The sequence below is a fragment of the Candoia aspera genome, chromosome 4 (assembly GCF_035149785.1).
Source record: "Candoia aspera isolate rCanAsp1 chromosome 4, rCanAsp1.hap2, whole genome shotgun sequence".
Lineage (NCBI taxonomy): Eukaryota > Metazoa > Chordata > Lepidosauria > Squamata > Boidae > Candoia > Candoia aspera.
Genome location: NC_086156.1, coordinates 88,430,698 through 88,446,775, shown reverse-complemented (window position 1 = coordinate 88,446,775; position 16,078 = coordinate 88,430,698). Strand labels below are relative to the sequence as shown.

General features: G+C 39.0%; 2 protein-coding genes across 2 annotated transcripts; both read left to right on the top strand.

Moving 5' to 3' along the window:
• The first annotated feature begins 3,360 nt into the window (after positions 1-3,360).
• Positions 3,361-4,314, top strand: LOC134496372 (olfactory receptor 5G9-like). The gene has a single exon (XM_063302104.1). The coding sequence runs from the start codon at positions 3,361-3,363 to the stop codon at positions 4,312-4,314; it is 954 nt and encodes a 317-aa protein (XP_063158174.1).
• Positions 4,315-12,890: 8,576 nt separating this feature from the next.
• LOC134497281 (olfactory receptor 6F1-like) lies at positions 12,891-13,862 on the top strand. The gene has a single exon (XM_063302948.1). The coding sequence runs from the start codon at positions 12,891-12,893 to the stop codon at positions 13,860-13,862; it is 972 nt and encodes a 323-aa protein (XP_063159018.1).
• The last annotated feature ends 2,216 nt before the right edge of the window (positions 13,863-16,078 follow it).

Sequence of the window (16,078 nt, the reverse complement as noted above, 5' to 3'; positions counted from 1 at the left end):
ATGGGAGATATTACAATACAAATAAGAGCAACAGAACAATGTTCAAGTAGGAAAAGTGGCACGTCTACTTATGCTAGGATATTGTTAATTAGTCTTTCCATACTGATCACCAGTGTGTCCATATGGTATAAATCTAAATTCTCCTTCAGGTCAAGTTGGACTGCTGGTAACCTCACAGAGATATCCACTGAGTTTTCATGGCAAGGGTACAAGAGTGGGATTCCCAGGCAGTTTCCCATCCAAGTTTTAACAAGGCTTAACTTGACTTTCTGAGCTCAGATAGGTCACCTGTAATTTACAAAGCACAACGCCTCAAATGAAAATTCCACCTTACTTCTGAGATACTTTAATTCTTAGATGGGGAAGGAAAAACAAACAAAAGAAAATCCAAAAGAGTCTGAAATCTATGATAGATTTCACCTAAATCAAGATGAAGAGCGAGACTCTTCAGAAGTTGTTGGTCCCACATCCACTAGTTCAAACTAGTCTTGCCAATGGTCAGGAATAATGGGAGCTTCAGACCAACTTCAAAAGATGCTACACTTTCCTACTTCTTATCTAAATCAAAGACATCTAAAAATTTGCGAGACACTAAATTAATCTCTGACCTTTTTCTACTGTAGGGTTTTCTTATCACTGCACTTTCTTTCCAAAATCAATTGGGAAGGACAGCACTCCTATTAAAAATGGGAGAAACGTATTAATAGGGAGAGGAGATAAGAATAATAAATGGCACTCAGCTACTTACCTTTAAATAATTTTCTATAGCCTCATACTACAACTGCTAGTAAGTTTATAAGCAACATATCAGTGGCTACAGGTAATTGATTTGAAGACTAAGCAGGTCTAGTTGGTTTTGATGTCATGAATAACCATGTTCCAAAGTTGCTTTAAGTTAGGAGTTTGTGACTTATTATTTGCATGCCACATGGACCCCAGAACTTCTTTTCTCAGCCTTATCTTCTTAATTATATCAAGGACATATATTCTAACATTTTTACCTTTTTTCAATCAAGCTTTCTAGAAGACGGGTGGTAGAAGAAGCAGAACTGAAATTAGAAGTATATATTAAAATAACTGTCATGCTCCCCAATCAAATGTTCCCAGAACTTCTTATTGTGCTCGCATCCATTTTGGTGCAATGCGTGTGATCTTGCAAGTTGACCAGCAGGGAGGGGGAACATGCCTGGAGTGTGAATCATTCTGTTTTGACTACCACTGTCCAGCACCATGGTCATCCACAGAAAGCCGTTACAGACAACTGCTGGCACAAGAAGGAGGAGTGCATACCTATAGAGGTAGTGGAGGGGGGGAATTTGAGCTTATTGAGATTTTAAGTGTAGAAATGGGTGGGAAATTTCATTCTCAACTTTTTCTCTGTACTGAAAGCTTCATGCCATTAAATAGATTTCTAAGCCAAAGCTTATGAGTTGTAATTGAATGAGTGCCTGAGCATTCCAGTCATCACAATAACCACTATAGGGCATCAGCAAATAATGAATATTATATCCCTGCAATAATCAAAAACGTAGGTCCCAGCAACTTTTTTTATAATTAAAACAACAACCAGAAATTCTGATTGAATATAAAACAGAAAGTTCAAATATCTAATTCATCAAAACATTTGAACATATCAGATGCCATTAGTAGCTACCATTTTATTCACTAAATCTCAACTTTCTCCTTTTTATCATTATTTTAATTGTTAAATTTAACAGAAATATTTTAAAGCAAAGGTATACATTTCATGAACAGATCTTTCCTACATGGACATACCAAATTCCATATGAAAGTCCATTTAAATAAGAACTTACATTTAAAGTATGAAATGTATTTCTCTTAAACTCACATTTATTGCCTTTCAAAATTCACATTTTAAGTCACATGGCAAGGATTTTGAGCAAGAAAATTTGACATAACAATAGGAAAAATATATATAGAATCTACATGTTCATTCAAACAGTATAGAAGAATGTAGCTTCCAAGTTTGAATTCTTCATATACATATTTTGCAATAGGGCTTTAGCAAATTAATCTGTTGCCACAAAACATCAATGGATTTTCCACTATATTACATTATTAATATTTAGATATATATTCAAAAACTTATCTACATGAATAATATAGCTGGAGAATCCCTAGTTATTTTGATAGATTTTTTTATATATATAATTGGAACAGCTGAAAAAAAACACATTGCAGAGAAACTGGTGGACAGCGTCACACATCTCATATTCAGAATTATTTTTAATGGTTTATGATCCTCAAATTTTTAAAGCCAACTAGTAAAATAATCCAACAGAGGAGGAATTATAATTAGAATCCGCTTGAGATTCAACTAGTTGCATCGTAACTAGTTTCAGGCAGCCAATCAGGAGGAACTCCCATAGCTGACTTCTTCTGCGTGTTTAGTTGAGTAGTATAACTTTGCAGTGGTAGCAGTGCCAACCTGTTCAGAGTCCATTGTTTACCTTTCATAAATATACAACCGTGTGCTACTGATGGTGAATCCTGAATTATCCCATAGTGTAAGGGTTACAAGCTTCAGGTAAGTGCTAATGCACTCATACCCATACACTCATAGCCTTCACCTGTGAAATAGCCATGCTAACCTTCTCTAAACTGAGAAACCATTGTTGTTTTATTATTGCAAATAATATGGTAAGGGCAGGAGGACAACAGATGGATGTGATCACTCTCTTCCCAGTTTTAACTTAGCTTATTAATACAATCCCCTATCCAATTCTCATTTACATCCATTTGCTAATAAAACAATTCACATCTTGCTATTTGTTTGTAAAAGTTTACTTTGCTGTGTGCATCCAGGTGTCATAATTCCTAAATCATAAATTCACAGTTAGAGTTTTGTATGAACAAAACTTATTGGGCTTTATCCAATAAATCATTTTAGCCTATTGTCTGTTAGGTGGATCTCTAAAAAAAATCTGAAGTGTTTCCTACTCTTGAAATGTGCAAGAAGATGTCTAAGTTAAAATATTACTTTAAGATTCCTCCTAACTGATGTATAAACATATATGAGTAGAAAAAAAATATGGATTCCTTTGAATTAATGTAGATAAGTAAATTATGTTTCCTAGCCGTAGATTTCATAAGAAAATATAGTGAGCAAAACCTCCAGCTGCATAATTCAATTCAAATTTGCCTTCTCCAAGAAATAAAGAATATATGGCTAGATAATACATTAAAATCAATTCCCTTGATGTGTATTCTAGGTCTGATGTGGAGGTTATCAGTGTGGGACCAAGTGAAAAGAGATCAACAATCTTCATGGAATTCATCCTTCTGTTTATAAAATACCAGAAGAAGGAAATAAGACTTGACAATTATTGAAAAGAAGGAATGCAAAATAAAGAAAAAGGAAATGAAACAACCATTTTAGAATTCATCCTTATGGGTTTGGCTAATAATTCTGATTTGCAGCCTCTCCTTTTCTTGTTCTTCCTAATGGTTTATCTTGTGACAATGACTGGGAATATTCTCATCATTTTGCTAGTTGTTGCAGACCACCACCTTCACACCCCCATGTACTTTTTTCTGGGGAATTTGTCCTGTCTGGAAATATGCTATAGTACAGTAATTTTGCCCAAAATGTTGGTCAATTTGTTTAGTGGTCAGAGGTCTATTTCATTGAGTGGGTGCATGGTCCAACTTTACTTGTTTGGTTCTTGTGTTGGTATAGAAACATATCTCCTTGCTGCCATGTCCTATGACCGATTTCTGGCAATATGTAGACCTTTACATTATTCTTCCATCATGAACACAAAATTTGGCTTCCAACTTATAACAGGCGTATGGACTGGTTCTTTGCTGGCTAACTGCATAACAGTATCTCTGATGGCAAGGCTAACTTTCTGTGGCCCCAATATCATAAATCATTACTTCTGTGATCTACTTCCAATAAAAGACCTCTCCTGCAGTGACTTAAGCCTGATTGAACTTGTAACCACTCTCTTGACTTTCATTTTTACTGTTACTCCTTTCCTGTTGACTCTCACATCCTATATTTTCATCATTACCACCATCCTAAAGATAACTTCTGCCACTGGAAGGCAAAAGGCTTTTTCAACCTGCTCCTCTCATCTCATGATTGTTTGTCTTTTTTATGGTACACTAATAATTGTCTATATGTTGCCAGATGCACCCACTTTGAAAGATCTGAATAAAGTATTTTCTATTTTCTACACTGTCTTGACTCCTCTGATAAACCCCCTCATCTATAGTTTAAGAAATCAAGAGGTCCAGAAAGCCCTAAAGAGGGTTGGATGCAAAGTGATACAATATGGAAGGATGTGAACCAGTCTATTGTCATGATTTATAATAATTGCTTCTGCATTTTAGTCTAACAATTTCTATAATGAATTATCTTCTTTACTATAATATATTTCATTAATAGAAATTTGGTGGGTGAAAAAAACAATAGTACTTTCCAAACTGCACTACAGCAAAGTATAAATTTGTTTTCCACAGATGACTGAAACAGTATAGATTTAATTCATGTACTGGGCCAGACTTCTCCAAACTGGCAGTATCCAGATGACTGTGGATCAGCTATCAGTACTTTCTCCTTGAAATCAGAATGACCCACAGACTGTTAACATTTAGGAAGGCAGTAAAAACTGTGCTCTTCTACAAGGACTTTGGGAAGGAGAATCCTGCCTAGGCATACAGTACAGCAGCATGAGCGGTTACTGTTATAAAGTGTTGTGTGTGTGTGTGTTTTTTTAATATGTCTTATCTCTTATGTTTTTAATTATTGTAAACTAAAGTATTGTAAATCCCTAGAGCAGGCAGCATACAAATGCAATAAATTAATAAATAAACGGTGCTGGCTGAAATTTCTGGAAACAGAAAGTCTCAACATACAGTATCTGGGGGGTACCAGGAGGCAGAAAATTTAGGCCCTGTGATTTTTCATTCACTTATATATGTATGTGCAAACATTAATTGCATCTCTATTTATTGCCCTATTTGGGCATCATCACTGCTTACAGTCCATGATTATTTTATTAATTACATTGAGTTCCAACTGCATGATCTTCTTGATCAACTCTAGTCTGTGGTGAATGTTCTTTTTTACATTACTTCTCTGACAGAAACACCTAAATGTGTATATATCTTTGTTTTGTCATACAAATCATAGAACTTTAATTAGGAAGGTGTGCTGGCCTCTTTTCAGTTGACCTTAGAAGTTTAATAAGTTTTGTTAGATTTTTTTCATTTCCTTACCTGGCTCACAAACTGTTAGGTGGGTGATTGCATAGGACCCACTCCTTACAGCACATTATATACATTCCATTCAATTCCTCCTTTAGGACACCACCCCTTACTGGGTATAACTATACTGGAGTATAGTTACCCATACTCCACCTGAGCATCATTCCATATTAGGAACTTCCTTCCATCCCTGCTAGGGCCCCTTGACCATTATTAAACAATACCTTTCTTCTGGAGAAGCTATTTTTGGAATGTACACCTTATCTTTCTATGGGCATAGCTATCTATCAAGGTCTGTTAGAAAAGAAGAGTAAAAAAGCCAACAAAACTCTCCAAGGAAATAAATTATGGTTTCAGAACCATAATAAAAGTGCAAATGTTTCTAATATATTAATACTAAATATAATATATATCTGTATGTAAGTTTGATATACAGTATGTAAGATCTTCTATCAGTTTAATAAGATCTGCTTGGATAAATAAGTCAGGTCAAACCCTTTTGTTTTCTTAGTGCTAATATTCTTTGTTTCTGTTGTGAATATTATTTAGTCCTTTGCTGGATTTTTTGTTTTTAGATTTTGTATCCCGCCTTTATTATTTTTATAAATAACTAAAGGTGGGGAACATGCCTGATACTCCTTCCTCCTCCTATTTTCCCCACAACAACCCTGTGCGGTGAGGTAAGCTGAGAGAGAGTGACTGGCCCAAAGTCACCCAGTCGGCTTTCCTGCCTAAGGCAGGAACAGAACTCCCGGTCTCCTGGTTTCCAGCCTGGTGACTTAACCACTGCTCTCTTTATTAATTAATTAATACAATTTATTATAGTTTGCATTTGTATAATTCCCTAATTGTGTGTCATTGTGTAAAAGAGCACTCACCCCCTGAGTGAGAGACAGGGGGTAGGTGAGAAATGAATGCCTGTCCCCCACTGTTGAGCAGTGAGAGAGTTGGGGGGGGCATAGCAAATGGGCAGGGGTGATGCTTTGGCTCTGATGGTGCCGAGAGTGAGAGCTGGTGCGCCGGAGAGCCCACCATCACCCTGTGGGTGATTGTGAATAAGGATGGATGAATGGATGGAGGGATCCCTATTTCGAGCCAGAGACTCCAGAGGTCCAAGAGTGGGGGCTAATGGATTAGGAGTCACTGGGGGCTGTAGGGTAGGGCACATTATTGAGGTGGTAATGGGTAGGGGATGTTATGGTGGGAGCTGGAGAGCAAGCCATCTTCAGGGAAGACTCCCCTGGTATTTGTTACCAGTGGCGTGTTCCACCCCTCTATGCTCTGCCCCAGACCCTGGGCAGCAGATCCATAGGGGCCCTGGTCTCTGGCTGTTGCTTCAGGTCAGTTAATAAAAAAGCCCCCCTCATATGTGATTTGATCATTGAGGAGGGGGCAGACCTGGTGTGTATTACCAAGACCTGGCTGGGCCCCAAAGTGGGGGAAGCCCCTTTCGGAAATGTGCCCAGCTGGGTGTATGATATGCCAAGTTCCCAGGGCAGGGGGGAGGGGTGGCAGTTGTCATCCAAGAGTCTCTGGTGGCCTTCATGGCCGCTCCTCCACAAGTGGCCGGTTGTAAGACCCTGTGTCCTGACTGGCAGAAACCACACTGAGACAAGGAATTAGTCTCTAGTGTTTATTAAGGCTAATGTAGACAGAAAATCCTACCAATCTGAGGAAACATGGGAAATCCCAGACTTATATTCCCTAAATGTCACAGTGGGTCTGTTCTGTGTCTCTTTGAATGACAACTTAACTCATCTCTACTACGCATGGATTTTCCCCTCTGTATGAGTACCTCCTCCTCCTGCTCACCTCCAGAGTTCATGATACCCTGTTCTTCAAGTTGGGTTCCTGATAACAGTTGGGAGTGTTGCTACTACTGTACCAGCCTCCCTGCTGCATAGCAGCTCCCTGCCTGAGCTGCTCGAGGCTGTCTCAGGGCTGGTTGTGGAGTTCCCAGGCTTATGGTTCTGGGGGATTTCAACCTGCTATCCCTGGGGCGTGCCTCAGAGGTGGCTCAGGAGTTCATGGTTACCATGGCAGCCATGGGCTTGTCCCAGATAATTTGGGACCCAACTCAAGACAGTGGTCTCACCCTGGACTTGGTTTTCTTGTTGGAGCAGTGGCAATGTGATTGGAGGGGAGTTACAGCTGTCCCCATTGTCATAGTCAGATCACGCCCTGGTGGCCCTGAGATTCTTTTATGCCACCCCCCTCCACAGGGAGGCAGGAGCTATTTGATTGGTCTGCCCCTGCAACTGATAGACCCGGTAGGGTTTCAGAGGGAACTGGTGGTTATACCCGAGGATCTGCTGCATGGTCCAGTGGTGGCCCAAGCTGCAGCCTGGAATAGGGAGGTAGATGGGGCCTTGGACAGGATTGTGCCTGTGTGGCCTCTTTTGTCCCATCAAACCCAGCACTCCCCATGGTTTAAGGAGGAGTTGAGGGTTCTGAAGAGTGTTGAGAGATGCCTAAAGGGCCGCTGGAGGAAGATAAAGACCGAATTCGCCCAAACACACATTAGAGCTGCTATTAAGGCCTACCTTGTGGCAATAAAAGTGGCAAAGCTTCAAAACCTCTTTGTTCTTATTGCATCCACAGAATGCCACCTGATGGCCCTGTTTAAGATCACTCGATCCCTTCTTGGGAAGTTGGGCTCAGTGAACCACTTACAGGGCTGTGCAGAGGAATTTACTGAACATCTGCAGGACAAAATCGCTCAGATCCACTCCAAGTTAGACTCAAGGCATGAGGCTTGGTCTGGAGAGATACCAGGGGAACATGCTTACCCAACTATCTGGGAACAGTTTGATCCTGTGGGACCTGAGGAAGTGGACAGGGTCCTATGGACAGTAAATGCCATCACATGCCATCTAGATCCATGCCCCTCCTGGCTGGTAAAAGCAGCCCAGCAGATGACATGTGGTTGCATCCAGGTGATGGGTAATACATCTTTGGGAGAGGGGGTGTTCCCAGCTGCCTTTAAAGAGGCATTGGTGCACCCCCTCCTCAAGAAGCCATCACTGGACCCTACTGTTCTGGACAATTTTCGTCCAGTCTCCCACCTTCCCTTTTTGGGGAAAGTGGTTGAGAAAGTGGTGGCTTTGCAGCTCCAGAGGGTCCTGGAGGAAACAAATTATCTAGACCCCTTTCAGTCAGGTTTCAGGCCCAGTTATGGGATAGAAATGGCATTGGTTGCACTTATGGATGATCTATGACTGGAGCGGGATGGTGGCAGTGCATCCATCCTTGCTTTTCTTGATCTCTCAGCAGCTTTTGATACCATTGACCATGGTATCCTTTTGGGTCGGCTCAGGGAGTTGGGGGTGAGCAGCATGGTTTTACGCTGGTTCACCTCCTTCCTCCAGGGCTGGTCCCAATCAGTGGTGATTGGGAGCGAGAGATCTGACCCTTGGACCCTTCTTTGTGGGGTGCCTCAGGATTCGGTACTCTCTCCACTCCTTTTCAACATCTACATGAAACTGCTGTGTGAGATCATCCATCAACACAGGCTGAGGTATCATCAATACACTGATGATACTCAGTTGTACATCTCCATCCTGGGTGAGGTAAGTGATGCTATGACTGCCCTCTCGTGGTGTCTGGGGGCTGTAGGGGTCTGGATGGGGAACAGCAGGCTTCAACTGAACCCTGGTAAGATGGAGTGGCTGTGGGTTAATGGCTCTTCCATATCTGGTACATTATCATCTGTAGTTCTGGATGGGGTTGCACAGCCCCAGATAGACCTGGTGTGTAATCTGGGGGTCCTCCTGGACTCCCGACTCCTGCTTGAAGAGCAGGTGGCAGCCATGGCCAGGAGACCCTTTGCACAGCTACATGCTGTGCACCAGTTATGCCCCTTCCTGGATCAGGAGGCCCTTCGAACATTCACTCATGCCCTTGTTATCTCTCATATAGACTATTGCAATGCACTCTACATGGATGTCATGTTCTCCATTTCAATGTCCTGTATACATCGTAACATTTCACATGTCACTCTTCTAATCCATGTTTCCCTGTTGGAAATTTCCAGCCCTGCGAGGCTGTAATCTCTGGAATGCATGTTTGGGTTGGTGACTCTATTCAAGGTTACTTTCCCAGGCCGGTGTATGACGATGGTTGACATCTGGGATGGGGTGGTTGCTACGATGAGGCATGGGGCGGAGTTGGACTGAAGCAACAGTATTTGATTTGTATTTTGTGCGCTTTTGGTTTATTCTCAGCTTTGTCTGTATCTGCACACTATTCCTTTAATAAATCAGTTATCTTAAAGCTCGGGCTTGTGAGACTGAGTATATTGGAGTAGGCAACCATTACAATGGGGCTACCCTTGAAGAGTATCTGGGAGCTTTACCTGGTCCAGAATGCAGCCACATGGGCTGTTTTTGGTGGCCCTAGAAGGGCACATGTAATACCACTGCTGTGTGAGCTGCATTGGGTGCCAGTTTGCTTCTGGGTCCAATTCAAGGTGTTGGTTATTACCTTTAAAGTCCTACATGGCATGGGCCCAGGTTACCTGAGGGACCACCTCTTCCCCATTACATCAGCCCATCCCACCCAATCGTGCACAGAGGGCATGCTGCAGACCCTGTCTGTAAGAGAATTCCATTTGGCAGGGTCCAGGAAGTAGGCCTTCTCTGCAGTAGCTCCCACCCTATGGAACATCCTGAGCCAGAGATGAGACTGGCCCCATCACTCCTGGCCTTCCAGAGGAGTCTGGAAACCTGGCTCTGCCATCTCGCTTGGGGCGGAGAGAGGAATAGATCTGCATGGGGATGACTGCTATAGACCACTCCTCCCACACTTGGATGGTTTTAGATTCTCCTGCCACTTGGACTTTTTTACTTTTTTGCTCTTATTTATATTTATTTGAGTAATTTTATATTTATATATTCTATTTGTATTGTATGGTTGTTGTTTTAATCAGTTATTGTAAACCACCGAGTCCCCTGATGGGAGGAGATGGGCAGGGACAAATTAAATGAATAAATAAATAAATTTGATTAATTATTTAATCAAATAAATAAATAGTTTAAAGCTATGTTTCATAGGCACTTTAGGACAGATGCATGGGATGTATGTACCACACAAGAGCAGAATGCTCATCATTTATAAACCTTAAATGTGATATACAAACACCCAAAATATATGGGACTGTCTACAGAAAGTGGTGCACAGAATATGGAGATATAGTTGCACAAAATCAGAAGAATGAAAACTGAAACAACCAATGATTGGTCATTGGCACTGGAAATTTGAAAATGAATCTCTTCCCTCATTCCTTTCCAATTTTGTTTCTGAACTTTCAAAAAATCTGGAACGCTACACAGTCCTATTGATAATATTGTAGATATAATTCCAGGTTAATCTTATTGGTGAACTTCAAGAAATGTATTTTCCTTTGATTTTCTTAAAGCTTCAGGTAATATCTTGGAGTTTCTACATTTTGTGTTCTCTGCTGTGTTGTACTGGTTGTTGTTTATTCGTTTAGTCGCTTCCGACTCTTCATGACTTCATGGACCAGCCCACGCCAGAGCTTCCTGTCGGTCGTCAACATCCCTAGCTCCCCCAGGGACAAATCCATCACCTCTAGAATATCATCTATGTTGTACTGGTTAGGCTGTCATGTTCCTCTAAGTTAGATAAAATTTATGATTCTCCCATCTCTCAATATAAAAAAAAAATGTGACAGTTCAAGGTAAATTCTCTGAGGTGTAGAACTTTTTTTCCCTACACACTCTAAAAGGGCTAAATGAGAGATTCTAATAGACTGCCTAGAAGCCCTGAGCCACACTTTTTGCACTCCTGCAGGGGGTGTATTTGTAGCAAAGCAGTCCCATGGGAAATAATGAATTAGCAGATCCTCAAGGTTTATGAAGCAGGTTGCATCATAAATGGTTTTCAAAGAGCAAATCAGCAAGTGCTGTCATGAGTAAGGATGGCGAGCAGGGGGCTCCCATCCAGACTGTTAAGCGCATGCGTAGCACTGAGGAATTGGTCAGCCATTCAAAGAGACACAGATCGGGACCGCCTTAACCTTTGGGGTTATATGTCTGGGTTTTTCCCACGCTTCTTCAGTTTGTTAGGATTCCTGTTATGTACTAGCAATAAACATTAGAGACCAGTTCCTTGTCTCAGCGTGTTTCCTGGCTGTTAGGACAAGTGCCCTGGCTTATGTGAAGTAATATAATTGTCTGAAATATTTTCAGTGTGTTGAACATCTAGTTTTGACCTTCAAAATTCAGAGCAATCCTTGGTTATTGATCAAAATCACCTATACAGGGAATGGTTGCAGGTAAGAGCTAATCTATTTGCTGATTTTTTTATCTGCAAAATAAAGATACTTCAAAACTTTCTCTAAATGAGAAACCATTGTTTCACCAAAGCAAAACTTGGTGTTAATATAATTCGTATTTGTAAAGCAAACTTTTATTTTCCTCTATTCCTGTAATGCCCAAATGTCTTCTTTGGCTATTTTTGCTTCTTGGCTATTTTTGCTAATGATATTTTATTTAATTTCAGCAACAGTTAAAATAATCTTATATGTAGTCCTAATTTAAAATTTCTTTGAAAATATTGATTCAATTCTATGTGCTTGCAAGTTTTATTTTATTTCTTTTTGTTTCTCCTTTTCATTTTTTAAAAATTTGTTTTCTTCTTGGTTCTATTTTTAAATATCTGTAAAAAAATAAAGAAAAAGGGCAGGATCACTAATATCTATCTATCTTGTGTGTGCCTGTGTGTGTGTATTGAAATGTAACATATAAATGGAAAAAACACATTAGTTAAAATTTATTATGGTCATTAACCAGCATTTAAAAATACAGTAATAAATTAGACAATGAAATAAATGTATCACTAAGAGGGTGGGAAGGAAGCAATATTATCCCACTAGCAGCATCCACTAACATTATTGTTACCATGTTATGGGGCAACTAAAGTTCTATGTGAACAGATTTAATGGAGCTATACTTGATCTTCTCAAGAGCAGAACAACTGGAATATTAGCCTATTAATACTGGTTAACCTGAGCAGAAATTCTATTAGATAGAAAACATGACAGATCAACTTCCAGCATCAGCATTTTGGTCCAACTGACAAGTATGTGTGAATGTCAAGTATATCAAGGAACATTTACCATTGTCCAACTATTAGCCCTAGATCATATTCAATGATTCAGATTTTCACAAGTCTACTATCTAGAGAAATTTAAAATTATCATGGTAGGCATATACCTCAGTTACACTGAAAGCATAAAGTTTTCCTAGTAGCTTTGTGAGACAATGAAAGTGAACTCAGCAAACCTACAGTGAAAATCCTCTGATAAAATTGAGGCTCTATTTTCCTAAATCTAGGCTTCTAAATAGAATCAAGTCACAAAGTATTATCCCCTCCATGAAATGACACGAAGCTACTTTTAAGACACAAGATGTCACCATGAAGTGGCTTCAGCAATACTTCTGCAAATCTATTTAAAGTCTCATTACCTTGAAAGGTAAGCGTGGGGGAAGTTCTATCTGGATAACCTAATTATACATGCACTTACATTTTGAAATTCATTTAATATTCTAGAACTCAACTGACTTGTCATGGATCCCATCAACAAGGGATATACAGAAGAAAAATAAGACTTTGAGAATTACTGAATAGAAGAAATGTTCAACACAGAGACAGGAAACCAAACAACAATCTCAGAATTCATCCTTATGGGTTTTGCAACTCTCCCTGAGTTACAGCCTCTTCTTTCTCTGTTATTCCTGATGATATATCTTGCAACAATAACTGGGAACCTCCTCATTATATTGCTAGTTATAGCTGACCACCATCTTCACACACCCATGTACTTTTTCCTGGGGAATCTGTCCTGCCTGGAGACCTGTTATAGTTCAATCATCATACCAAAGATGTTGACCAATTTGTTTACTGGTCAACAGTCTATTTCTTTTACTGGATGCATGGTCCAATTTTATCTGTTTGGTTCTTGTGTTTGTATAGAGACTTATCTCCTGGCAGTCATGTCCTTTGACCGATATCTGGCAATATGTAGACCTCTACACTATAGTTCCATCATGCATGGGATGTTTGGTGTCCAGATCATGACTGGAGTGTGGATTGGTTCTTTCCTAGCTAATTGCCTAACAATATCACTGTTGGCTCAGTTATCATTCTGTGGCCCTAATGTTATAAATCATTATTTTTGTGACTTGATTCCACTTGAAAAACTCTCATGTAGTGACACAACATTAGTTATACTTGTTACGTTCCTCTTGACTGTCATTTTCACTGTCACTCCATTTCTACTTACACTAATATCCTATATTTGCATTATTGCCACAATTCTAAAAATTTCTTCTGCTACTGGAAGGCAGAAGGCCTTTTCCACCTGTTCTTCTCATCTCATGGTGGTTTGTCTTTTTTATGGTGCACTAATAATTGTTTATATTTTGCCAGATACACCCAGTTTGAGAGATCTCAATAAAGTTTTTTCCATTTTCTACACTGTCTTGACTCCTCTGATCAACCCTTTAATCTACAGTTTAAGAAACCAAGAAGTCCACAAAGCCCTAAGGAGAGTTGGATGCAAAATGGTACATTGTGCAAGAATGCAAGCCAATAGATTACCATAGGTTTCTGAAATCATTTATTTGTTCTTCTAATACTTTCTGTTATGCTGAACAGTAGTAGATTTCCTTGATCAATTCAAAGCCAAACATTCAGTTGTGCAATGTTTTGTTTCAGTGTCAAAAATAATGGCTTCTATAAGATCTCATCTAAACTATGTTTTTCTAAGGACAACTTGCTTGTTTTCCTCCATATTGGTACTGAGAAAAATTTTATAAAAATATTTGCGTATCTTTCATTCTGTTGTGAACATCATTAAAATTAACTGATATTTCATACTTATATATTTAAAATTTTGATTGTTAAACTGCTTGGGAAATCCATGTTATGGGTTGGAAGACTGAGCTGTAGATACTGCAGTCAATCAATTATTGAAATAAATGGTTCAAATTGCATTGCTTTCATTGTTGTTTCCTGCAGTCTTTTGACTAATGACAGATATATTGGAACCTGTGGGATATTTCCCAGAATAGTGATACTGCCATACTATATCTACTAACCTATCAACCCCACTGGATTCAATAGAGACAGTGGTTTGGTTCAGTTTGGATTTTTTTTCCCCTTATGAACTTACATAAGATCATATCTCCCTTCCCACAGTCTTTTCTGAGAAACAAAATAGTTCTGTTTTAACTAAACAGTAAAGGATAGCTTAAAAAGAAATTCTGAGTATAACTTTACCATGTTCTCATATAATAAGAATAAATGTAGACAATTTGATCAAACTGAGTTTATCAACAACTTTAAGAAACTTCTGATTTTAGTGAATATCCACGTATTTCTAAAATCTTAATGTGAGGAATATCCACATACTATATATTTTACTTATCTAGTTAGAAAGAGCCTTTGCAGGTATAAAATCCAGTCAAAATGGAACCTTGATTAAACCAAGGACATAGCATTATTGTATCCTGCTTACACATGTGTCCTTATACATGAAAAGTCTGTCATGCAGGTTTTTCAGAAAATTGAAACACACATATACAGAGACAAATATATATCTGTATTTATCTAAACATATAAAATCATTTTCTTTTTAAAACTTTATTTTGTTGGCAGAATATCACTGATCTTTCATTAACATTATTATATAAACACCAGACTTAACCTATTTTACATTATCCTCATAGTTATTAGCATTCAGTAGAATCACTGTCAGACTAAACATTTACAGTATATATTTGCCACAGTTGGCATATTACAAATTTGGAGAACAATAACTATTGAGTAATTATCATCTTAAACTTTTCCCCAACCTTTTTGTTCCTTTTCAATCCCCAATGATGAAATAATCTAGATTGATTTCTCTTCTAGCATGAAGAATGGACAAAACCAGGCATACTCGATGAAGTTGATGATGATGATGACAATAATGATGATAATTATTTAAATTCAAAGATAGGCAAACTAGAGCATAAAGTAAAATATTAGGAAATATGTGGTGTTTATTCAATATGATGATATCTGGATGTATCCCCCCCCCCCAGCATAAAATAAAATAAACATCCTTCCAGTTGCAGAGTTCCAGAGCAACTCAGAATTATATTATGGGTATGAAGTGGATTGCCCTTGTCTTCTTTTTAGAGTTTCTATGTTTTTTATGTGCTGATCTAGCCGACACACCTGAACTTTCCTATTCATTTTCCATCCAACTAATAATCAGGTCTGACCAGGAAGAATGTATGTGGATGTCTTTTTTAAAAAAAATCATTATAATATTATATATCATATTATTACATCAGGCACATGTTGCCTGATACTATGCTATTCTCATCTTTCTCCTGGGCATTTGAGGTATGAAGGCTTTCTCATTCTGTCCAATTCAGCTGAAGAAATAGATGAAAATGTTGCTGACCTAGCTGGTGTGGGGGGGGGAGAGTTTGTCTGTCTGACTGTCTTTATTTGCCTATACGGAAGGAGAGAGCATCTGATCAAAGTGCTACTAAACCATCTGAAGACTAAGTCTTCAAGCTGAATAGGGAGTCGAGACAGCTTATTATTTTGTTCTTGTGAAGAAAAAATTCCAAGAAGAACAAACATGCCTCCCAAACAGACACAGGACCAGATCCAAATAGTACAGCTCTGAGTGGTCTCCAGAAAGGTTTAGCAAGTCACTGGGAGTTGGGCGGCATATAAATAATAATAATTATTATTATTATTATTATTATTATTATTATTTTAGCAATCAGTGGGTAGGTCGTCCTGGTATATAGCACATTTG